The sequence below is a fragment of the Mustela putorius genome, unplaced genomic scaffold (genome assembly GCF_011764305.1).
Source record: "Mustela putorius furo isolate JIRA1106 unplaced genomic scaffold, ASM1176430v1.1 tig00003845_pilon_pilon_pilon, whole genome shotgun sequence".
Taxonomy (NCBI): domain Eukaryota; kingdom Metazoa; phylum Chordata; class Mammalia; order Carnivora; family Mustelidae; genus Mustela; species Mustela putorius.
In genome coordinates this window covers 13,942,116-13,965,526 of record NW_025421998.1, presented here as the reverse complement: position 1 = coordinate 13,965,526, position 23,411 = coordinate 13,942,116, and the positions used below count along the sequence as shown (strand labels likewise).

Here is a 23,411-nt window from a genome sequence, read left to right as displayed (position 1 = left end):
GTGGCTTCAGGGACAGCCCTGGGCTGGCAAGTCCGGTTGCACTGGATGGCAGCCCAGAGGGTGGAGGGTCTTGAGAAGTCAGACAGGGAGGCAGCATGTTGCCCTAAGTCGTGGGGCAGGTCAAGGTCAGAGACCGTCCTTCCCCAGAGGAAGACAGGTGGTCGGGCTGCTGCTCCGGGGGGCGTCCAGGTCAGGACCCTGTGCGGTTGGAAGGCGATGGAGTCTGGGTGACGAGGCGGGCCCGGGGTCCTCATCAGTGCACTGCTGACATTTACAGGAAGCTGGCTGGAGGCCAAGTGCTCTGCTACTTATGTGTTATGTTGTATTTCTGTTCTCAGTCCGGTGGAATTGGTCTTAACGTCATGTTCCCATCTTACAGTTGGAGAAACTGATGTTTGGGGCTGAAAGGCTGTTTCCAAGGTCCCAGAGCACTGGCCTTTGACCTCTGAGACATCACCTTAGCAAAATCCTGCTTTTCCCCACGCACTGGTCTGAGCACGCTGGGCGCGGTGTACTAGACACGCAGGAATCTCTGCCTCCATTGCATTTTAGTGGAAGCAAGGGGACAACGATTAAGTGAAGGCATGTACTGAGCCAGATGCCAGAGGGTGCAGTGGGTTTTGGCAGCATGGGTGCACAGAGCCCTCGGCAGGAGGCAGGGTCTTGTCCCCTCTGATCCTGCGCCGGCCCTGGGACTTGCTCTGTCTGACCAATAGAATGCAGCAGGGGCGATGCTCTGGGACCTCCTCTGTGTTTCATCTGAAGACAGCTTGTAGCTTCCATGTCTTCTGTTCAGAAGACAGCTGCCATGGAGAGAAACTTGGGCTGGCTCCGGGGCAACGAGAGGCCAGGGGAGCAGAGGACGGGGTGTGCCTCCTGCTCACGGCTGACTAGCATCGCACTCGGGACTCTAACTGACTCCACATGGAGTCGTCGGCGCTGCTAGAAGCCTCTCAGCTCCGGGGCCCGCTCACTACACGGCACTGGGGAGCTGGAACCACGGTCCCGGGGATGGGAGGAGGCAGGGGGAGGCTGCAGGGGTGGCTGGGGTTGGGGAAGGGAGCTGCGGTCCTCGGGGAGGAGGGCCCAGGATGGCTCACTGAGCAGAGAATATCTGAACAGTGACCTCGCAGAGGTCCAGGTGAGGGGTCTCGTTGGGGGGGGCGGGCACCTGCCAGGAAGAGGGAGGACCTGTGGGGTCAGCGCAGAATAAGCAGCGAGGGGCTAAAAAGTGAGGTCCTCGGGCTGCAGGCTGCTTTCCCCCAGAGTCAGAGGAGAGACTTTGAGCAGGGGCAGGACGTGACCCCACGGAAACCAAAGGAGCTACAGTGAGGGAGTGAGGAGGCCCCCCCGGGAGGGAGGGCAGGGTTCCCCGTAATGGAAGAGGGAGACTGTCCCCAGGGCCTGGAGAGAACCGGCAAGCTGGTGCCCTAGAAACCAACAGGTGTGAGCAGTTGTGTCAGACTCCTTACAGCTCACCTGAGATGAGAATGGAGGGTGAGCGGGTGGCTGGATACCAGACCCCACAGCCCCTCTGGTGGGGAGTGGGGTGGGGGCTGCCCTCCCCTCCTGCAGACACCCTTCCTCCCCCACCCTCTCCAGAGTGCGTAACTGCCCCGTGTCCTGATCATAACAGGGAGTGGTCAGGCGTCCTCCTGCATCAGAGCCACAGACACATACAGGGAACAGCGGGGGCCTCTTTTGGGTCCCAGTTCAAGCAACCCAGCTGCAGAACGGGGAATGCGTGGGGCAGCTGGGTACATGTGCACGCTGAGTAACAGCAGTTCTGAATGCTCCGGGAATTGTGGTCAAGACCGATTGGAGGCTATGTTGCGGAGAGAGAGGCAGAGGCGGTCCTTTCTTTTAGAAATGCGCACTGTTTCCTGGTGAAGTCATATGATGTCTGGGCCTTGCTTCCAGTGATCCTGCCTAGAGGAAATGGTGGGACACAGAAGAAACAAGACGGGCCGTGAACCGATAACTTAGATGGGCAGGAAGTGCAGTATATCATTTCTCCACGGGTGCATATGTTTGAGATTTTAATAATATGTTTTTTAAGCATGTGCGCACACACATAGTTAGATCAGCGCCCTCTGCCGGTCGTTGTCCTAAGCTCGATCACGTGTCAACTCCTCAATGGCCAAGATGTTCCCAGGTGAGCTCCATGCCCCCCCTGTTGCCAGGGAGGGGACAGAGGCACAGAGGGTTAAGGAACTTGCCTGCCATTGCACAGATGGTTAACTGCAGCGTTGGGATCTTGTCCTGGAAAAACACTCCTGTGTCTCCTTGACTCTCACACGCCTTCTGACTCTCGCCCTGGAAAATTCTCCAGCACCGGCTGGCTGTCCTACAGGTCAGGGACTCAGCCACCACCCGACTCCAGATGTCCACCTTAGGCCCAGGTGCTTCTGTGCGCCTGACTGCCTGACTGTACATTGGGGTTCACGGAGACAGCCTCCATCATCAAGCAAGTCTCCAGCCCCTCTCCCTTCCCGGGGGTGTGGGGGTGAGGCAGAACGCTCCAGGCTCCTCACCGTGGCTTGATCCTTCTGGTGACCACCACCCTTCCTGAAACCATCCCTGGAGCCCACCCAGAGGGGCTCGTTAGAATGAAAGACATTTCCTTCAGCCAGGAAATTCCAATAGATTTAGGATCTCTATTCTGGAAACGGGATCAAGGCTGAATGTTAGAGCAAGAGCAGCTCCCAGGGCTCTTGTGGCTTGGGTAATTCCAAGGGTTTCAGGAGCTCCATGTCAGGGATGGGGACAGAGACTGAGGTATTATTTCTGTTATTTCAAGAATGGGACCCAGAGAGGCTGACTGCCTCACAAACCTCCCAGCCTATATGCTTCCGATGTTATGAAACTGTTACTTGTTATGAAACTGTTACTTGCAGGGGGGATACATTTGATACAACTTAACCATAATCACTTGGTTTTTTTCGTGTTTTCTGATTTTTCTACAATGAGCTTGTACAGTAAGCAGTGTTCAAGAGACCTGCTGCCAGCAGCCCTGAGTGGTTGGGCAGCTGGGGGTCCTGAGCCCGCTGGAGTGCAGGGGCAGGGCGGGAGTCAGGCAGGCAGGGGTGCCATCCCCGTTTCTGACGACCCCCACTGGTAGGATTGCAGACCCAGCACATAGCTGGCGGGACCACCCGACGCCCAACCTAGCTTGGGCCCTGAGGACCCTGCCAGCCCCACAAGCTCTCAAGGGGGCATAGGGCCAAGTGGCCACCTCTGCCTCGCATCTGATCCTTACATCACACCTGGGTCGGGTAGGATCACTGCTCCCCACACCCTCCCTGGGGGCGTCTGACCTTCCCATCAGTCACCCCCAAATCCACACTGTCCAGTTCCTGCCCCTCGGTTCAGGAATGTCTGACCAGCTATCTGCAGGGATTACCCTCCCCTGGAAATGCTCTTCCCGTGGGTCCCCCTCAGACCCCACCCACCCGTTACAACCAGTGGCCTCACTGGCCCCTCCCTCCCCATCTGCGGAGCCCAGGTTTTGAGGGTGCTGCCCCAGTACCGTCTCCAGCCTTGCCTCCTTGCACCCTGCGGTCCTTCCAATCTCCGTGACTCCCCTCAGCTGCAGGGAGCCCCTCTGCCCATGGGATAGAACCCCAGTGTGAGCCAGCTTCCTGCAGACCCACCCAGGCCTCCCACTGCCCTAACCCCCGTCCACACTGACCCCGTCCTGCCGTGATCCTTGCGGCTCCCTTCCGGCAGGGTCTTCTGGACCTTGCCCTGCCCCTCTCCAGGACGCGATCCCTTCCCTACAGGGACTTGCCTGGCCCAGCCCACTAGCTCCTCCCTTTGTAATGAAACCCTGGCAGGCCTTCCTCTGCTGGAGAGAAGGCTCCCGGGGTGGGGGTCCTTCCTGCATGGGCTCAGGGTGCCAGTGCCTGCTCACAGACTCAGTCGATAATGCTTTTTGACTGAGCAAGTCATCCTGGCCCAAAACGCATATGACCTGACCTTTGCTGCCCTTGGCAAGCACTACCTACCAGGAGAGGGCCTGTGCCCAAGGCGAGCCTGTGCGGTCGGGGGCTGGCCTGGATGGGTTTACACAGCCCCACAGGAATCCCTGAGGGCTGGCCTTGGATATACATGGGCTGAGGTTCCCCCCAGACTTCCATGTCTTTGGGGTTCTAGACACCGAGTCTGCCTCCCCTTCTTTGGGGACCATGCTAGTACACAGGACAGGATTTGAGAGGGGGAGGGTCCTAATCTACGGCAGGTGAAGGGCATCTATATGGTGTGGACTGCGTGGGGCCATGTGCAGAGGACCTGCCCCAGAAGCAGGGGAGGAGGCAGGGAGCTAGCCTAGACATCTGGGTGACCCCAATCCTGTCCAAGAGAAGGAGGTTCTGAGAGGAGCCATGGTGGCCCTGGGTGGTCGAGGGGCTGGTTAGAATGCCAGACGCGGGTGCAGCTGCCTGACACTGAGGAAGCAGAGAGAGGAGCGTGGGGCACATCTTCGAGAAGTTTGGCTGTCAGGAAGAGGGGACAGAGAGAGAGCCGCTGCAGGTTCTAGCCCTGACACGACCCTCCCACCACCCTGGGGTACTCCAGAACCCCCTCTGGGGCCAGGAGCTCTGGAGTCGGGGTACACGCCTGCTAGGGGCCCCCCTTGCCCACTGGAGTTGGTTCCCGCTTCTCACTACAGTTGGCTGGGCTGCGGGCTCAGGTCTGCTGGCGAGCATGCAGGAATGTGAGTACTTTCGACACCGCCCTCCACAACACACTGGGTATTTTTCCGTACCTTCCTATGAGTTTAGTAATCTCTCCGGACTCGGGAGAAAACATCATCTGTCGTAGACTGATTATTCTTCAGCACCTATTATGGACTCCTTGTTCAATGAGAGAACTCCTAAGACTTGGTTGGCATGAGGCCATTGGAAAAAAAGCTGTACTGCTCAGCTTCGTGTGGAACTGGGGATGAGCCGTGACTGCACTCTGGGCAAGGCCACTGGATTCAACTTGGACCTTTTGTGTAAACTTCTAGAAAGTGTTCTTAAAGGGAGAAATTTTGTTCTGCTATTCCTTTCCTCCTTTCAGCTGGCTGGGATGATGGCATGATGGCTGGATCTCAAGCAGCTATTTTGCACCAGGAGACGGAAGCCACAAGTTGAGGATGCTGGAGTAACAAGATGAGAGGAGCTGGAACCTCCAGTGGTGGTTAGGCTGCCATGCCAGCTCTGGATGGATTGCCTCTGAGTTTTATTTATATGAAAGAGCAAGTTTCTACCTTATGTAAACCACTGTTACATTGGGCTTTCCATCATTCACAGCCGACCCTGTCTTAACTGAGAAGCCATTTCCAGCAATCAGAAGTTGCAGGTTACAAGTCGTCGTTCGACTGTCCCTGTGTCAATCAGCTGAGACACAGGACCCTCAGTGCTATCCGAAACTATTCAAACCTGGGTATTAGACTGATTTTTTTTTTCATTAAAGTTTCATTTGCTACATAATGGAGCTCTTAACTGGTATCTTTCAGGCAGGTTTTACATTTTGGAGACTTGGTGTCTTTCGCAGAGATGATGTAGTCTTTAAATCTCACGGGGACAGCAGTGCCTGGCACACTGTCCTCTCAATGATACGGGTCTACGCCAGCAGCATTCTCCTGGGGGTGTTACCTATTGCTGTTCTGTTAGGCTTCATCAGGGTTTGTTATAATGCAAAGGTATTACCTTCCAGAAGAGGATGGGGACTCTCAGCTAATCTTTGAAGCTCACAGATGACCTGTGTCAGTGATCTAGAGCCTTGGGCGCTTGTGGTCTGCCATGCTCTTTGCGAGCTCTAGCGCTGGCCACACTCCTGTCCTCACTCGGTTCCAGCCGACGCTGCTCTCCAGCTCGCAGGATCCCACGAAGATATCTGGCCCATATCCAGACACTTTAATAGACGTTTACTCAGGCCCGTGTGGGCTGGGCCGTCCTCTAAACAGGGACGGGGCAGCTGTAGATGTCACGATGGCAGCAGAAAGGTAATAAACACCAAGGTGTCAGTTCTTGCCGAGTGACTAGCCACTTAGCTCAGCAGATGGAAACCGCACCGTCTACCTGCTCGCATGCCGGCCAGCTCTCCAGGCTGCTCTCCGCATGAGCCCAGCTTGGCCAGCCTCCCCGGTCACCCTCATGGTCCTCCTGGCAGGGTGCCGGCCCCCCAGGGCCTCAGCCTGCCCCTGTGGTCCGTTCTCCAGAAGGCCGGCCCAGGTCTGCCCGCACAGTTCTGGAAAGTTGGGGGGGGCGGGGGGGAGGGACTCTGCAAGCGCTTCTTCAAGCCTCCTTTTGAGATACATATGTTCCTGTCCCACTGGCCAGAGTAGCCCATGACCAAGCCTGTAGTCAGGGGAAAGGGACCTCCAAGTCACAGGGTGCAGGGCACAGGGCATCAGCACAGGCAGGCCGCTTCCATGGAGCATTAATGCCATCGGGGTAGCCCCATGGGTCAATATGTCAGCTACCAAGTGGGGGTGTGGGGTGGGCTGTTCCAGGGGACACAGGGGAGGGCTGAAGGCCTCTGCAGGTCAGTGCAGAGATCCTCAATGAGAGGGGGCCTTTGGGTAAAGGACCGAAAGTAGTGATGTCTGAGAAAAGGGTCTGCCAGCAGAAGGAACAGCAAACATGTCCCCAAGATAGGACACGCCCACCATGTTGGTGGCATTTCTTCCCAGTGAAATCAGGAATGTGTCACATTAGTCTGGGTGGACCCGGGGAGGATTTCTCAGGGACTAACGCAATACCTTGCTCCGCAGAGTTCCTGTGGACGGGTTGTGCGACCAGGCTTGTCACCCCCAGGGCCATAGGGCACCTCCGTGTGGCCACAGCCCGCCTCAGGGTGGGGGTGCTGGGGCATGCGGTCTTCACAAGGCTGCATCCGGTTTCCCAAGAAGAAGAGCTGTGGCCTGCTGAGCCATCCGGTCCTCTCGTGGCCCCCAGGAAGGTGGCCCGGGGCAGCCCCATGGGGTGTGCATGTGGCCCGCCCTCTGGCTGAGGCCGAGGGGAGCGAGGGGGAGGCTGGAGTCCAGTCACCTGGTCCCAGCCTTTCCTGGGACACGTGGTAAGCTGGAGTTCGGGATATGGAAGGGCTGGGGGCGGGCAGGGAAGGCTGGGCAGCAGCGGACAGCAGGGGCCCCATCCCACCAGGTGTCCATGGGATGGTCGGTCCACTCGGCTGCTGTGGGGGAGGTTCCAGCCCGGGCTCTTCAGAGAGACGGAGCCCTCAGGGGATATGTGTATCACTATAAACACACATGTGTGTACATCATGTATGTGAAGACATACAGATGTAGAGAGTGGGGGAGGGCAGGGAGAGGGGTTGACCTCGCTCTCCTGCAGGTCTGGCTCCCTGGGGAGGATTGTGGGCTCCTCCCAGTGCACAGGGCAGCTCAGCAAACTGGTCTGGAGACATGGCACAGATACACCCTGAGGTCACATCTCTGGCTCCGGGCATCCCCAGCCCAGTAGGACACACTCGTAGAGCAAGCTCAGCCTGATCCTGTCCTTTGCAGCCAAATGACCCCAAGAGGCGTGCTCAGGGTCTCCCCAGCACCGCTTCCACCAGGAGATGTTCTGTCCCGGAGCCTCTCACGCAGGAAAAGTAGCACCGAGCACAGATTTTAATTTGCATTTTAGTGATTTTTAATGAGGTCAACAGTTTGCAAGTATTTCCTGGAAACTTATGTTTGTACTTTGGGGCACTGCTGGATTCTGTGTTGTCTCTCACTTTTAAAAAACGGAAACAAGGTCAGATTGGTTTAAAAATGTAAAGAATTTTATTGGACAGCTTCCTTTTATCAAAGGCACTGTTTTTCGGGCCCAGCTTTCTAGGTTTGTTGGAGGGAGTCCTCATGGCCCTTGTGACCCCTTGTCAGAGGGGAGAGGCGGAAGCTCGGAGGCCGCTCTGGAGTCTTGCCGAGCCCCTGAAATGCTCTCTCCATCCAGGGAGTTCCACCCCCAGCATTCTGTTTGCCCTTTTAGGTGATCTTCAGTACGTTTTGAATAGAAAACTAAAACTTTAATCCAGACAAAGTTCTTGATTCTTTTTATGCAGTTTCTGCCCAGAAACTTCTCCCGAGAGGAGTCCAAACTCAGAACCCTGTTTTCCTTGAAGGCCAGACAGCTTCTCCTCTAACATCTGTAACTTCAGCCCATCGGGAGTTCATCTGGGTGAGGACAGCCACCAGGATCCACAGTCCATTTCCCAGCAGACGCCGTCTGGAACCGTCCCCCTGGAACGCGCCCCTGGCAGGCTGTCCGGCTGCCTCTGCCGCGCACCATGGTCCCATCCACATACACAGATGCTCTCAGGGCACTGGACGCCTGCCCCCCGCCAGCCTGCAGGGCCCCGGTGGCTGTGGTGACCCCCATCTCCCCGGGAGCTGGGTCCTGTGGTGATGGAAGGAATCCGGGAGAACTCTGCTCACTCAGCAGAGCAGGCCTGGTGAGCTGGGCGGGGACACTGGACTGTGGAAAATCACATGTCAGAAACCAAGGAAATTGTTCTGCCAGTTGTGTGGCTGACTAGACACTGTCTGGGAGACCCCAGGTCCCATGCTGCCCCCCCAGCGGCCTGACCTCCTGCACGCAAGGGGGCATTTCTAGGGGCCACTCCCCAGAGGGAGGAGCTGAAGAGTGGGCCCGGCCCAGGGCCTTCTCCCTTGATCCTGAGAGACAGAACCAGGACTCTAAGAGGCAGAGAGGAGCTGGGACGTGATCCCTGGGCCTGCTGTCCAGAGCCTGGGCTTGCCAGGCCTTCCACTGAGAGGACCCCCGACACATGGGCCGGCTGGCCAGGTATGGAGGAAGGCTCCGCTTGGCCAGCTCAGTACTGAGGCTCTGCTTCCCCCAAGGCCCAGCGTTGGTGCCCAAGCTGCTTTCCCGAGGCCCCAGGAGCCAAGGAGGGTCTCTTCGGGGCTCCCCGGCTCTGCCACTCATGCCTGTCCCAGTTCCTGTGCCCTGTGGCTGCCCCAGCCGGACCCCGGGCATGTGGTATTGTTGGTGGGTGAATGCCCAGGTGACACTCGGGCCTCTGCAGACTGGGCTAGCGCCACCGCGGCCCTCTGGCCTGGGCCCAGAGGCTGGGGAGCCCAGATGGAAAGAGCATTCAGTCCAGCTCCAAAGTCCTTCCTGGCCCTTCCCTGCCGCTGACATGCTGTGACCCGAACATATCCCTTCTCCCGCAGCAGCTGCTTTCTCACTTAGGGACGGGGAAAGATGGTAGCCTACTGGGCAAGTGTGAATCCGTCCCTGTCTGCCCTCCACGTGCTAGGACCGGAGACGTGGGAGCCTGACAGGGGGTCCTAGCCTAAGGGGGGGTCGAGTCTCCCCCTCTGAGATCCCCCATCTTTTGTCTCACAGACCAGGACTCTGTCTCCCCACTGGTCGTTACCTTCCCCTTGTTGTCTGTCTCCAGACAGTCCATCACTCACTTCCTGTGCCCTGCAGCCTGACTGTGTCAGGGGCAGATGGTCTCTGTGCCTGCCAGCTGCTTGTGGAGCTCCAGGAGCCAGTGAGCTAGCGTGGAGACAGGCTACAGAGGCATGCACAAATTGCCTGGGGGCCCAAAGGTGCGGGACGGGGGGTGGGCAGGGTGGAGGGGGCCGTCACTGGGGGTGGCTGTGGGCTGGAGACTAGGAGGTGGAGGGCCTCCTAGACTCCTAGTACCAGGAATGTGGTAGCCACGGCGACATGGGGTGAGGTGGTCTCCTGCTGGGGTGGCCTGCTGGCTGGTCTGGGGACATCTTTAGACCCAGAGCTCAGTTCTTCCCCAGAGGGGCCAGTAGAGAATGCCCTCCCTGCCCCCACCCCGTGCCCCACCCCCAGCATTTCCTAGTGCTTCCGGTGACCACATTTGGAAAGCAGGAACACTGAGGTCCGGTGGGTGAAGGGAACAGCGCCAAGGTCATGGGGGCAAGAATGGGAGTGAACCTCACACTTCCCAAGGCCCAGGCCAACACTGCCTTGAAGCTGTCCAAGCTGCAGAGACAGAGGACTCCTCAGGCTCTGTCCCTGTGGGGCAGTGGCCCCGGGGTCCTGAGCCAGCCTTGGTCTTACAGACTAAGTCAACAGAACTCTTTGAGGTCCCAGTTCTAAGACTGACCTCCAGGATGGTGGGAGCTCTCTCCCTCCTGCCCCAGGCCCATCCTGGGGCCTTCCTCACCATGCAGGGCAGATCTACGTCCTCTGAGCCTTCTGGTTCTCATCCCACCTACAACATCCTCCCTCCCCGTCCCTGTAGGGTGGACCCCACCAGACTAGAAAGAGGGTGGCCTCCATTCCTTCCCATTCTTCTCCACCTCCTCACCCCTTCCAATGTAGGAGCTCATAGCTCCCCCACCGCACCATGTTGGGGGCAGGGGACATTGCTGAAAGCAGCATCGTGGCCTTGGTGACCCCTACCTGAAAGCTTTGTCTACATGTCCCCTGGCCCTCCCTGGCAGCCTGCAGGGCCTCTGCAAGGCCCCCTTCCTCCAAGATGGCGCTTATGCTGACCTCTGAGGGCTCCCCTGCTCCTGACCGAGGGTGGGGAGAGCCCCTCCAGCTCCCTCTCCAGAGGACTTGCTGCTGGCCCACAGGTTCCTCCAGAAACTCTCCTTTCTCTCCTTGGACACAGCTAGAGTGGCCCACCGGGCTTGCCCTCTCCCTGGCAAGCCCGGTCCTGCTGTGGCCCCTTGGGCAGACCCTACCAGAGAGTGAAGGGAAGCCCCCCGAGGTAGGGGTACAGGAAGCTGGAGGGTCCAGCAGGCCCTCACTAGTTCCCAAGAGCCCCTGAACTTGCATCCCGACACCCCACCCGGGAGCAGGAGGCACCGGACCCTGAAGGGGTGAATGGCAGCTACAGGTCCACGAGCCTCCCCCGGACCTGCCTTGTGCTGCCCTCGGAGAGTCTGGTTAGCTGGCCTGCTCCTCAGCACCAAGGGACCCCCTAACAGGCCTTATGGCTGCCTCTCTGCCCCCAGACAGAGCCTGGGCCCAGCTCGAGGGCCTTCTAGGGTAAATGCGTGGGAAAGTGGGGTCCCAGCCCCAAGCACGGAGCAGGAGGTCCTGGCCTGGCCCGGACAGCAGCCACCCTGCTCTCCACCTGCCCGGACACTTGGGGGCAGAGGGCCCCCAACTCCCCACCCCCACCCCCTGCCCAGCTCCCCACAAGGCTTTTGCTCATGTTCCCGTTGGTGACTCACTGTGGCCAAGGAAAAGTTTCTTTCTATTCCTTTCTCATTTTTTTTACGGTTTCTATTTTCCCTGGCAGAGGCTGTTGGGCCCAAATCTGATCCATGTGTGAGCCAGCTGAACTCAGAAGCATTCCCAGGGAAGTGACGTCCCCCCGCCCCGGCCTCGAGCCTCCCTGCTTGACACACTCAACTGGGGGCCACAGAGCAAATTCCAAGACAGTTTCAAGAATGATGATTCAGAGGCTCAAAGAGGACATTTACGGGTAAGAGCTTGCTTCATCTCTGTGGCTAGGACCGGCCTGGGGACACATGACAGGGTGAGTACAGAGCAGGGACAAGGACACTGGCTGGGGGCAGGGGCTGGGCGGTGCTTGGACAGCTCAGGAGGGTGGCGTGGTTTCTGGGGGGAGACAACAGGCGCTGGCATGTCTCACTGCTGACAGCCTACCAGGCATAGCACGTGCTCCCATCTGCACCACCATCTAAGGCTGGGGGCAGGGGTTCCTCATGCCCTCAGAAGACTGGGATGGCAGAGCTGGGGTGGGACCCTAAGGACCAGACCTTGACACAACCCCAGTGCCTTTCAAGCACGGACGAAGGTGAACCGGTGCCGAGTAAAGGAAGGGCCTTGAACAGAAGGGGTACAGAGCCTCCCCGGGGTCTGCTCCTGGTCCGGGGGGCTGAGCCGGCAGCCCCCACAGTGTCCCTCTGGCTGGCTGTGGCTGCATGCAGGGGCCCAGGGGCTTCCTGACCTGCCCCTTCTCTTTCCCGTTAGTCCGAGGACCAAACTGCCTGTGGTTCATCCCAGGGGCTCCTGGATTTTCCCACCCATTTCAGGGGGCCAAAGCCTCCCAGACAACCTTGGCTCAGGGCTGACTGCTGCCAAACTTAACCCACTGAATCCCACGGTGCTTTCTCGCACTTTCTCGCTCCTTCATTGCGGGGAGCTCCAGCCTCAGCTGTGAGGCCCATGTGGGGCCAGCTGACCTTCAAGGAGCCTGTGGAAACACACGTGTCCTAATGGGCTGCACCAGCACCCATGGCAGACATTACCAATCTATTCTGGACTCACGGATCTAGGCAGGCACCCATACAGATACTACTGATGGGTTCCGAGATTCTCTGACTACCCAATACTTGTGCTCCCAGGCCCACGCGGCGGCTGGAGCTGCTGTGAACAGTCTTTAAAAACCAGGTTATGGTAAGAGGCACAGGAGGGCTGTCTGTGCTGGGGTCTGAGCCGGTGCAAAAGCCGTGTGTCCCGAGGCAAGGCAGTGTTCACTGCAGGAAACAGAAGGAACTCTAGGGAGGGGACGAGCCCCAGACAGAAGCACCTCCTACCTCAGTGTCGAGGGACAGTCCCTGTGGCATGTCCCAGCACACAGCTTTGCTGGGTTAAAGGCACGCCAAGTCTCTCCCTAGCTGGGCCCTCAGGGGCCCTGTCTGGTCTACTCTGTCTTCGAACCACCACCCCACCCCCCGCCCCATATGGTCCACATGCCGCTGGGCTCACAGGCACTGTGGGTAAATCTTTCCGGGCTTGACCAGGGGCTATGTCGTTTGCTGGAGAGGCCACATAAGTGGGCTGAGGAGACTCAGGTGTGGGGCAGGCAAGAACCCCTTCAGCTCGGTTGGAAATCGCTGTGTGAATGCTGAGTCGGGGTCCTGTGAATTCTACACAAAGTTAATACAATGGGAAAGGACTCCCCTCCCTCCCTGCTCTCTCTGCCTCCTTCTAAACTTGCCCTTGTTTGCCAGGACCCAGGGAGAGGGGGGCATTAGTGAGAGGCTCCCAGCCCCAGCAGAGCAATCCGCCTGCCCTGGGGGAGCGAGTTCCCTAAGAGTTGTCCCTCACCGGGCACCCGCACGTGGCCCACGGCCCGGGAAATTAGTTGGGCGTCTGAAGGAAAGCTGGTGACCGTTCACAGGGTTGCCAGCCCCAGCCTCCGGAGAGAGGGAAGGATGGGTTGGCCGGGAGCCCTCACAGCGGGTCCCGGTCCGGAGCCCTGAGATGGGGAGGTTCTCGGAGGCCAGAAGCCGCGGCTGGACTCTGCCTTCCCGGCTCCCGACCCCCTCCATTGGTCTCCCTGCATCCCGCCTCCCGGTCCCACTGCAGACCCAGCGTGCGGGGCAGGCGGCGTGGACCCCTAGGACCTGCGCCCTCAAGACCTGCGTCCCCTCAGCTCCTCCCTCCGCACACCCCCCGCACCCCAGGTGCTCTGTCCTAGGCGCCAGCCTCAGGCCGGGGACGCCAGCCCCAGTTACCGCTTCGGAAAGTGCCAAGCGCGCACCGCGCCAGGACAGACCGCCGCCCGCCACCCCCCGCCCCCGCAGCCCCTCTGTCCACGCCCGACTCCTCCTCCTCCTCCTCCTTCCCCAGGGGTGGGGGAAGCCGGCTCCGGAAGCCCCAGCGCCCCCGCCCCGGCCGCCACTGGAGCTTTGGAGAGGCGGTCCGCGCGGGAGCGCGCCACGCGGGGCCGGAGCTCCCAGCCGCCACCAGCGCCGCAGAGGTCCCCGGCCACCCCTGAGCCCCCACTCTCCCCGAGCCCCTGCCCGGCCCGGAGCCTTCTCGCCCCACCCCGGATCTTCCCGCCCGCTCCCTCCCGGAGCCCTCTGCCAACCCCGGAGCTCCGGCCCACGCGGGACTCCTCTGCACCCCCCACCCCGGGACCCCCGGCGCCCCCCCACGCGAGCCCCGGCCATGGCGGCCGTGCGCGGGGCGCCCCTGCTCGGCTGCCTCCTGGCGCTGCTGGCGCTGTGCCCCGGGGGGTGCCCGCAGACGGTGCTGACCGACGACGAGATTGAGGAGTTCCTCGAGGGTTTCCTGTCGGAGCTGGAGCCTGAGACCCGGGAGGACGACCTGGAGGTGCCGCCGCCCCCCGAGCCCACCCTGCGCGCCCGCAAAGCCCAGACGGGAGACAAGCCGGGGGCTCGCCTGGGGGTAGCCAAAGAAGGTAAGATCTCCAGGGGCGTGCGGGGGAGGGGGTGTGGGGGTGCGGTTGGTCCACTGCGCCCGATGGGGGACCTCTGGGCTCCCCTCGTCGCAGGTGACAAGGGCAGGCCCTGGCAGGGGTTTGGCTGCTGTCCAGTCTTCTCCATGAGGCCCAAGAGAGCCCAGATGTCTGGCAGGAGACTGCGCCAGGCAGAGGTCAGGGCTGGCTTGCAGCCCTCTGGGCATGGAGACATATCTAGCAGGTCTGCTGCCTCACGGTTGCACCCTCCTGGTCTCACCCCCAGCACCCCCGCCCCCCCAAGGACGAGCGTTGAGCCACCTGGGGATTTGGCTGCCCCCTCCCCAGGTCTGTCCTGTGAGTTGCCCTCATGTGGTCTTGGGGCCTGTGTGTGGCACACCCTGGCTGTGCCCACACCACCCCCCAGAGTCCCAGCCTCAGACCTCCCTTGGGAGGGCTCCAAGCAGCCTCCTGCCTAGCTTCCTGTTCCAAGAGCGCAGAGGCAGGTGAGGGGGCTGCAGGGAGCCGTGGGCAGCGCCCTGCCCTCTCTGGACAGTGCATTCACCACCCTGAGCATCACAGGGCATGCGGCCCAGGGCTTCTTACATAATCAGTTGTCAATAAATCTCATGTGTTTGTGGTGACTTTGTGGAGGGGGGCAAGGGTCCTGTTGATCTCTCTCTCCCAGGAGACTCCAGGCACCATCCATCATTCTTGAGGTCAGCAGCCCCTCCCCTGTGTCCTCTTCTAGATCTTTCCTGGCTCCTTCCCCACCCCTTGGAGGCGGATCCTAGGACCCAACATGGCCTCCCCTCCCCACCTCTACTCCCCATTCCAGGCTTGCTGTCCTGGCCTCCTGGATGCCGCGGTGGCAGCTCTGTTTCTCCCGGCTGTGTGCATTCTGTAAATTTTTCTGTGTTTATATCTCGGGCACCGCACCGCACTTTCTCAGGGGCCAGGAGGACTCCCACAGAGTGCCCCATGCCCCGCTCCTGCTTCCTCCCCCAGACTCTGAGGGGGCAGCGTCAGTGCCTGCCTGTCCTCCTGCCCCCTGGACCCCCTCTTGGTTAGAGCAGCCAACCCACAGCAGACCCCTTACTTCTTAAAATGGGCACGAGTGACCTTTTTCTTGCTCTGCGGGGAGCTTCAGGGAGGCCCCAGGACCTGGCCCTTGACTCTGTGATAGTTGGCGCGGGTGAGACCTCCTTCCCCTTTAGACAGGGCACTCCCCCAGGCCTGGATCGCTCAATCGCCTCTCTGTCCCTTCTGTGCCCCACACAGTATAACGCCCCCTGGTCAGCTGAGTGGACGCATGGGGAAGGAGAGCATGGTAACGGGCCTCTGTTGAGTTTAAGCAGGTGGGAGGGTGAGGGCCTGCTTCCCCTGGCCGAGCTGCAGTGTTGGTGGCTGAGAGCTGCAGACAGAGCTGTGGACTGCGGACGGGAAGCCTGGTTTCCTATCCCAGCTCCGCCACAAGGGCGAGCTACTTAACCTCTCTTTTTCCCAATCCAAGAAACACGGGACTAGCAAGAGCTGCTGTGCCCTGGTTGTGGGCACCTTGGGGGCCCCATGAGGTACAGAGTGAAGTCTCCATTGATTTGACATAAGTCTGCATTTGTGACAGCACCTCTGGACAAGACCAAAGACAAAGGGAAGAAAGGGAAGAAGGACAAAGGCCCCAAGGCCACCAAGCAGCCCCTGGAAGGGTCCCTCAGGCCACCCAAGAAACCCAAGGAGAAGCCACCTAAGGCCACCAAGAAGCCCAAGGAGAAGCCACCTAAGGCCACCAAGAAACCCAAGGAGAAGCCACCCAAGGCCACCAAGAAGCCCAAGGAGAAGCCACCCAAAGCCACCAAGAGGCCCTCGACTGGGAAGAGGCCCCCCACCCCCACCCCCTCAGAAACCCTGTGGTGGCCACGGCCCCTACCCCCCAGCCCCGGCCCTGAGGAGCTGCCCCAGGAGGGAGGTGTGTGCAGGCTCTCCTGGGGTTGTGGGGTTCTGACTGCTAGGAGACTGGGAGGGGGAGGGCATCCCTAGGCCCCTGCTTCCTGCAGATAGATCTGAGGGCCACTCAGGGTGGGCCCCATAGACTTGTTGTTGTCATGAATGTAGCTCTTTGGCTGGACCTCCTTTGGGGCGGCTGCCTCCTTTGGGTAGGGGTGTTGGTGGCCTTGTGGATGGGGTTTGATTCCAGTATCCTGGATCTGTCCTCTGGGCCCCACTTGGATCCCTTCTCCTGTGTGTTGTGGGGCCCTCGGCCTTTGGGTTGCCCTCCTGCTGGGGCCTGGGCTCCCCAGAAAACCCTCCAGCTCTCCAGCCCCAGGAGACGCCAACTGGGTGCTGAAGGCCAGAATAGTCTAGGCCTCCTGGGAGTGAGCTCAGGCTTCCAGGAGCTATCGGCATGGCCTAGGTCTCGTGGGCGCTCCCTGTACGAGCCGTGGTCAGGGTGGGCTTCCTGTCCACTGGCTTGGGGGCTTTGTGTTTGCAGGTGGGGCCCTCCCAGGTCCTTGGCTGGATCCAGAAGAAAAAACTGACTTGGAGCGCCAGTCTGGTGAGTGGGCAATGTCCTCCCAGCCTTGGGGGACCCGCTGCCTAGGCTGGCTGGGTTTCTAGAGTGGGCCTGGGGAGGGGCATCAGTGAGTGTCTTCCACAAGCCAGCTATGAGCACTTCCTCCAGAGCCGGAGGAGGAGACCGAGCCGCCCACCCTGGACTACAACGACCAGATAGAGAGGGAGGACTACGAGGACTGTGAGTGGCCCCCCTGCCCCTGTCTGGATCCGCACCCCTGGCCCCGGGTCCACCGAGGGTCAGCCCTCCCAGAAACTCTGTCCTCCCAGCCCCCCTGCCTTTGAGGGGGGCCCTTGGACTGGCTCAGAGCCCACCCTCCCCCTCAGTTGAGTACATCAGACGCCAGAAGCGGCCCCGGCCACCCCCCACCAGGAGGAGGCCCGAGCGGCCCTGGTCAGAACGCCCGGAAGAGAAAGCCAAGCCGCCTGGGCCCGGACTGGAGGCCCCGGAGGAGAGGATCGGTAGGATGGGGACCCCGGGGGGCGGGGGTTTGCCCGGCGCGGGGGCTCTGGGCCCACCCCTGCCTCCCACCTCCACAGAGCCACCTCCGAAGCCGCTGCCGCCACCCCTGCCCCCTGACTACGGGGATGGCTATGTGATCCCTCACTATGACGACAGTGAGTGCCCGGCCCGGCCCACCACGCCCCTGCTTCCTGTGCTTTCTGGTGGGAGTTGCTTTGCCACGGGTCCTGCCACTCGAAGCCCCTGGCTCCCATCACTGCGCGGGACTCCAGTTCCTTCTGGGCAGTCACCATCCTCTCCCTCTTGTGCCTGTGTCCACAGGGGCCTGAAAAGGTTCCTGCCCCCAGGTCCCCACCAATCCCTCCCACTGACCCTTGGCCCCAACTCAGCCCCCATTCAAGACCAGCCCTTCCTGGCTACAGGCGTCCGGTGTCACTTAAGGTGTGTCCTGTGTGCGCCCCACTCCCTGCCCAGGACTCCATGGCTCACCTTTCCCCAGGCCATGCCCTCCTGAGCCAGGCTGGTGACTTCCCCGACTTGGGCTCATCCCACCTGTGCCTAGACAGCCTCTCCTCCAGGAGACCCTCCCTACGCATCCCTGCCTACCTGGATTCCTCAAGGCCCACCCTGATCCCACCTCCTCCTGCTCTCCCTCTTGCTTGGTCCTGCTGGCCAGGCTCCTGTGGACCCAGGAGCTCTGGTCTACAGAGGGGCCCCTGGGGGCAGCACCTGGGCCACAGCAGGGCTCTGCCTCCCCACAGTGGACTACTACTTCGGTCCTCCCAGACCCGGGAAGCCCCACGCTGAGCTGGAGACAGATGAGGAGAAGGAGGAGCTGAGTGAGTGCAGCCACGTCGCTCCCCCAGCGGCCTGACCCCTGAGCCTCCCAGCTCCCCCATGGCCTGACCCTCGAGCCCCCCAGCCCTGCAGGCCCGACCCCCTCGCCCTCTGAAGCCCAGGGCTAAGATGGCTTCTACCTTCCACTACTCAGAGAAACCCAAAAAGGAGGGCAGCCCCAAGGAGGACGAGAAGGATGACAAGTGGAGCGTGGAGAAGGGCAAGGACCACAAAGGTGTGCGTCTGGGGCTGGACTCACTGCCCGGGCGTCTGTGAGAGAGCGAGTGCGCGCTGAGACCCAGGACCCTCTGCACCACATCTCCTTTTGTTGCCTCCAGGGCCCGTGAAGGGTGAGGAGCTGGAGGAGGAGTGGGCTCCGACCGAGAAAGTCAGTGAGTGAGGGTCCTGGGGGCTGCAGGGGACTGGAGAGCAGGTGTGTGGGTTGCGGGTGGGCAGGCTGGGTTATGTGGGGATGGGTGTGTGAGTGTGGGGAGTCTGCAGTAAGGTGGGTGCAGGTATATGTGGGGGCTGGGGATTGAGGGGGCTGTGAAGTGTTGTGGAGGCTGGTATATGTGGGGGCTGGGGTACGTGGGGGGCATGGTATGTGGGGGGCTGGTGTGTGTGACCTGGTGTATGTAGGATCTGTGGAGTGGGGGCTGGGGACTGTGTGGGGAACTGGTATATGTGGGGGGCTGGGGAGTGTGGGGGGTTGGGGGTGGTGTATGTGGGGGAGGTTGGTGTATGTGGGGGGGCTGGTGTATGTGGGGAGGCTGGGGAGTGTGGGGGTTGTGGGGGCTGGGGTCCATGCAGTGGCAGCAGGGTAAGGGTGCTGGACAGACGACCCAAAGCCACACATGGGTCCCAAACCTGAAATTCCCAATGATGCTCCAGGCCTCCAGAACCCTTTCCTGCTCTTAAAGTCTTGGGACCCAGGAGGGACAGGTCCTGGAGCATCTGTGCCCTGGGATCACTCTCTGGGGATAGAACTCACAGCACAAGGCAGTGTGCAGGAGCCCCTGAAGCGGGGGGGGGGGGGGTATGCGTGGCTGGGAGGATCTGAGCTCCATGCCTGCCGTTCCCTGTAATTTCACGTGAGCCCCGGGGCCTTTTGGAGCCAGCATCACCTGCCAGTTCTCGGGAGGAGGAAGCTAAGTCCCGGGGAGGGGAAGCACAGGCTAGGGTGCGGCTGCCCTGGGCTCCTCGTTCTGGATTTTGGGAGGGAGTGGCAGAGCCATTGGGCCACCAGCCTTGGGTGCCATGTCCCTAGAGTGTCCCCCCATTGGGATGGAGTCCCACCGCATTGAGGACAACCAGATCCGGGCCTCGTCCATGCTGCGCCATGGCCTGGGTGCCCAGCGAGGCCGGCTCAACATACAGGTGGGTGTCGGGGTCGTCCGTCTTTCGGCTGGCCCGGGGGCTCTTCCCCCTGCTCAACCCACTCCCCAACAGGCTGGGGCCACCGAGGACGACTACTATGACGGGGCTTGGTGCGCTGAGGACGATGCTCAGAGACAGTGGATTGAGGTCGATACCAGAAGGATCACCAAGTTCACGGGCGTCATCACCCAGGGCCGTGACTCCAGCATCCAGTACGTCAGCCAGACTCCCAGGCACTTTTCGAGGGATGGATGGCCCTGGGCACAGGACTGCATCCCATGCAGGATGTGCCACGCCCAATCCTCGTGGATGAGCAGATCACCCACCTGTGGCACATAGCGGGTGTGGGAGCCACTCTTGCCACCCAGGTCAAGCTCCACATGCCCCTGCCAGCTCCTGAGGCCCTGGGACCTGGGGTAGGGAGAGCAGCCTTGCCCTGACCGCCATCTGCTCCCCAGTGATGACTTCGTGACCTCCTTCTTCGTGGGCTTCAGCAACGACAGCCAAACATGGACTATGTACACCAACGGCTACGAGGAAATGGTGGGCACATGAGCTCGTGGCTCTGCCCTGGCATCGGGACTGGGAGCGGCTCTTGGCAGGGGTCGGGGGGCTGCTCTGAGCCCAGCCTCTCCCCAGACCTTCCATGGGAACGTGGACAAGGACACGCCCGTGCTGAGCGAGCTCCCAGAGCCGGTGGTGGCCCGCTTCATCCGCGTCTATCCTCTCACCTGGAACGGCAGCCTGTGCATGCGCCTGGAGGTTCTGGGGTGTCCAGTGACTCGTGAGTGCAGGGGGCCGGTGGGCAGCCGGGTGGGGGGCTGGCCGGGGTGGAGGGGCTGGCCGGTGGCCCGCTCAGGGCCCCGGCCGCCTGCTGCAGCTGTCCACAGCTACTACGCACAGAACGAGGTGGTGGCCACCGACAACCTGGACTTCCGGCACCACAGCTACAAGGACATGCGCCAGGTGAGGGCCTGTCCCTGGGTAGGTGCAGGGGCGGGAAGAGGCTGTCCGGCGACTGGGGTCAGGGCTCCCAGATGCAGCCTGCCTGGGGGGAGGGGTCGGCTGGCCCTCGCCTCAGGCAGGGGAAAACCGCAGGTCCTCTCCCTCTGATGCTGGTACCCGAGAGGAGCTAGTGTGGCCTGCAGGGGCCACTCCCACCACAGAGACCTTCCCCACGGAACAGACCAGGATGGTGGAAGAGGCGTGGCACTGCCTGAGTGCAGGGCTGCCTCTGTGGGTGTGGGGTGTGTGACTCGGTGCCCTCTCCTGCGCCCAGCTGATGAAGGTGGTGAATGAGGAGTGCCCCACAATTACCCGCACGTACAGCTTGGGAAAGAGCTCACGCGGGCTCAAGATCTATGCCATGGAGATCTCGGACAACCCCGGGGATCACGAGCTTGGTGTGTGCCCCAAAACCCCCTGGAGGCCTGCCCTCCCTGGCATTGCAGCTGGTCCCTGTGCCTATCTCAGAGCCTCTCTGGGGGTCCCAGTCTGCCTTTTTGGGCCCAGCAAGACTCAGCTGCCCCCAGCCCCCTGGGTGGGTGCTTCCTCTGGGGCCTGGGAGGTTGCTGAGGCTCCTGCCCTTGCAGGGGAACCTGAGTTCCGATACACGGCTGGGATCCACGGCAATGAGGTGCTGGGCAGAGAGCTGCTGCTGCTTCTCATGCAGTACCTGTGCCGCGAGTACCGTGATGGGAACCCCCGCGTGCGCAGTTTGGTGCAGGACACGCGCATCCACCTGGTGCCCTCGCTAAACCCCGACGGCTACGAGGTGGCAGCGCAGATGGTGGGTGGGGGAGCAGACGCTGGGCTGGCGGGTGAGGGTGACAGGGCGGGGGGTGGGGGGCAGGCTGACACCAACCTTGCTCGTTCCTCCAGGGCTCTGAGTTTGGGAACTGGGCGATGGGGCTGTGGACTGAGGAAGGTTTTGACATCTATGAGGACTTCCCAGATCTCAACTCTGTGCTCTGGGGAGCAGAGGAGAGGAAATGGGTCCCCTACCGGGTCCCCAACAACAACCTGCCCATTCCTGAACGCTACCTCTCCCCAGATGCCACGGTGAGGCCGCAGTCTGGCTAGCAGGCCTAGGGGAGCAGCCCAGACCCTGGGGTCCTGAGCTCTGGACTAGGGGGTGGGCTGGTGGGGGACTGAGGCTGGGACTGGGCCGACCGAGGCATGGGGGCACAGAGGGGGCTTGAGTATGGGGGTGCATTCTGCAAGGGGGATGATGGCAGCTGTGTCTCCAACCTCACGCACTGGCCATCCCCAGGTATCCACAGAGGTCCGAGCCATCATTGCCTGGATGGAGAAGAACCCCTTTGTGCTGGGGGCCAACCTGAATGGTGGTGAGCGTCTTGTGTCCTACCCCTACGACATGGCCCGGACCCCCACCCAGGAGCAGCTGCTGGCTGCGGCCATGGCAGCTGCCCGGGGAGAAGACGAGGATGAGGTATCCGAGGCCCAGGAGACCCCGGACCACGCCATCTTCCGCTGGCTGGCCATCTCCTTCGCGTCTGCCCACCTCACCATGACGGAGCCGTATCGGGGAGGGTGCCAAGCACAGGATTACACCAGTGGCATGGGCATCGTCAATGGGGCCAAGTGGAACCCCCGGTCTGGGAGTAAGTCAGCCGGGGAGGGGCCGGGCTGGGGGATCTGGCGGGGCCCATGAGTGACTGTGGCTCTGTCTGCCCCTGAGTAGCCATCAACGACTTCAGTTACCTGCACACCAACTGCCTGGAGCTTTCCATCTACCTGGGCTGCGACAAGTTCCCCCATGAGAGCGAGCTGCCCCGAGAGTGGGAGAACAACAAGGAGGCTCTGCTCACCTTCATGGAGCAGGTGGGTGGGCACTGGCCTGGGCTGGGGTCCCTGGGAGCTCACAGGAGCTGTGTGGGGCCTGCAAGGGGACACCCAGCCTTGTGTCCCTCTGCAGGTTCACCGGGGCATCAAGGGGGTTGTGACAGATGAGCAGGGCATCCCTATCGCTAACGCCACCATCTCTGTGAGCGGCATTAACCACGGCGTGAAGACAGGTACCTTGTGCGCACGGGGCCACCCCTCCTGCCTGAAGCGGGGGCAGATCTGTGCAAGGTCTCGGCCAGACCGTCCGCGGCGCCACCCCCCACCCCAGGGTCCAAGGGAGGCGGAGGGAGGGCTGGGGGCTGGGAGCGCACATCCTGGGCAGCAGCGCCGGCCTCCCTCTGCAGCAAGCGGCGGCGACTACTGGCGCATCCTGAATCCCGGTGAGTACCGCGTCACGGCCCACGCCGAGGGCTACACCCCCAGTGCCAAGACCTGCAACGTGGACTACGACATCGGGGCCACCCAGTGTAACTTCATCCTGGCGCGCTCCAACTGGAAGCGCATCCGTGAGATCATGGCCATGAATGGGAACCGGCCCATCCCGCGCATCGACCCCTCGCGCCCCATGACTCCCCAGCAGCGGCGGATGCAGCGGCGCCGCCTGCAGTACCGGCTGCGCATGCGCGAGCAATTGCGGCTCCGGCGCCTCAACGCCACTGCGACCCCCGCCCCCGGCACCCCCGGGACGGCTGCGCCCCCCACCTCCGTCACGCTGCCCCCAGCGCCCTCGCTCATCCCCTCCCCCACCCCCAGTGCCAGCCTGGGGCCCTGGCCCTTTGAGCCCGAGGCCACCACAGTGGGCTGGGAGGAGTTGGAGACAGAGACCTACACGGAGGTGGTGACCGAGTTTGGGACGGAGCTGGGGCCGGAGGAGGAGGACCACGAGGAGGACCACGAGGAGGACCATGGGGAGGAGGAGGTGGTGGTGGTCATGGGCCCAGATTTCGCTTTCACTACAGCCGAAACCTACACAGTGAACTTTGGGGACTTCTGAGCACAGGGAAGCCCCCTGCCTCGAGGTCACTGGGCCGGGAGGGGACGCGCACAGGGCAACATCGAGGAGCCAGGCTGCTTTGGATGGTCAGGGCGCTGCAGGGCCCCGTGCGCACGGACTGCTCAGCCATCTGCCCCGACAACCTCACCAATAAAGCAAGCTCACCGCAGACAC

General features: G+C 61.3%; 1 protein-coding gene across 1 annotated transcript; it reads left to right on the top strand.

The window, feature by feature from the left end:
- The first annotated feature begins 13,571 nt into the window (after window positions 1-13,571).
- AEBP1 (AE binding protein 1) lies at window positions 13,572-23,406 on the top strand. The gene is made up of 21 exons (XM_004739710.3): window positions 13,572-14,133; window positions 15,755-16,096; window positions 16,619-16,681; window positions 16,808-16,879; window positions 17,026-17,160; window positions 17,239-17,316; window positions 17,923-18,000; window positions 18,153-18,233; window positions 18,337-18,390; window positions 19,266-19,375; window positions 19,448-19,587; window positions 19,834-19,918; window positions 20,015-20,159; window positions 20,256-20,341; window positions 20,655-20,778; window positions 20,968-21,164; window positions 21,257-21,436; window positions 21,648-21,999; window positions 22,080-22,219; window positions 22,314-22,413; window positions 22,588-23,406. The coding sequence occupies exons 1-21, from the start codon at window positions 13,881-13,883 to the stop codon at window positions 23,235-23,237; spliced, it is 3,465 nt and encodes a 1,154-aa protein (XP_004739767.2). The 5' UTR covers window positions 13,572-13,880; the 3' UTR covers window positions 23,238-23,406.
- Window positions 23,407-23,411: the final 5 nt, after the last annotated feature.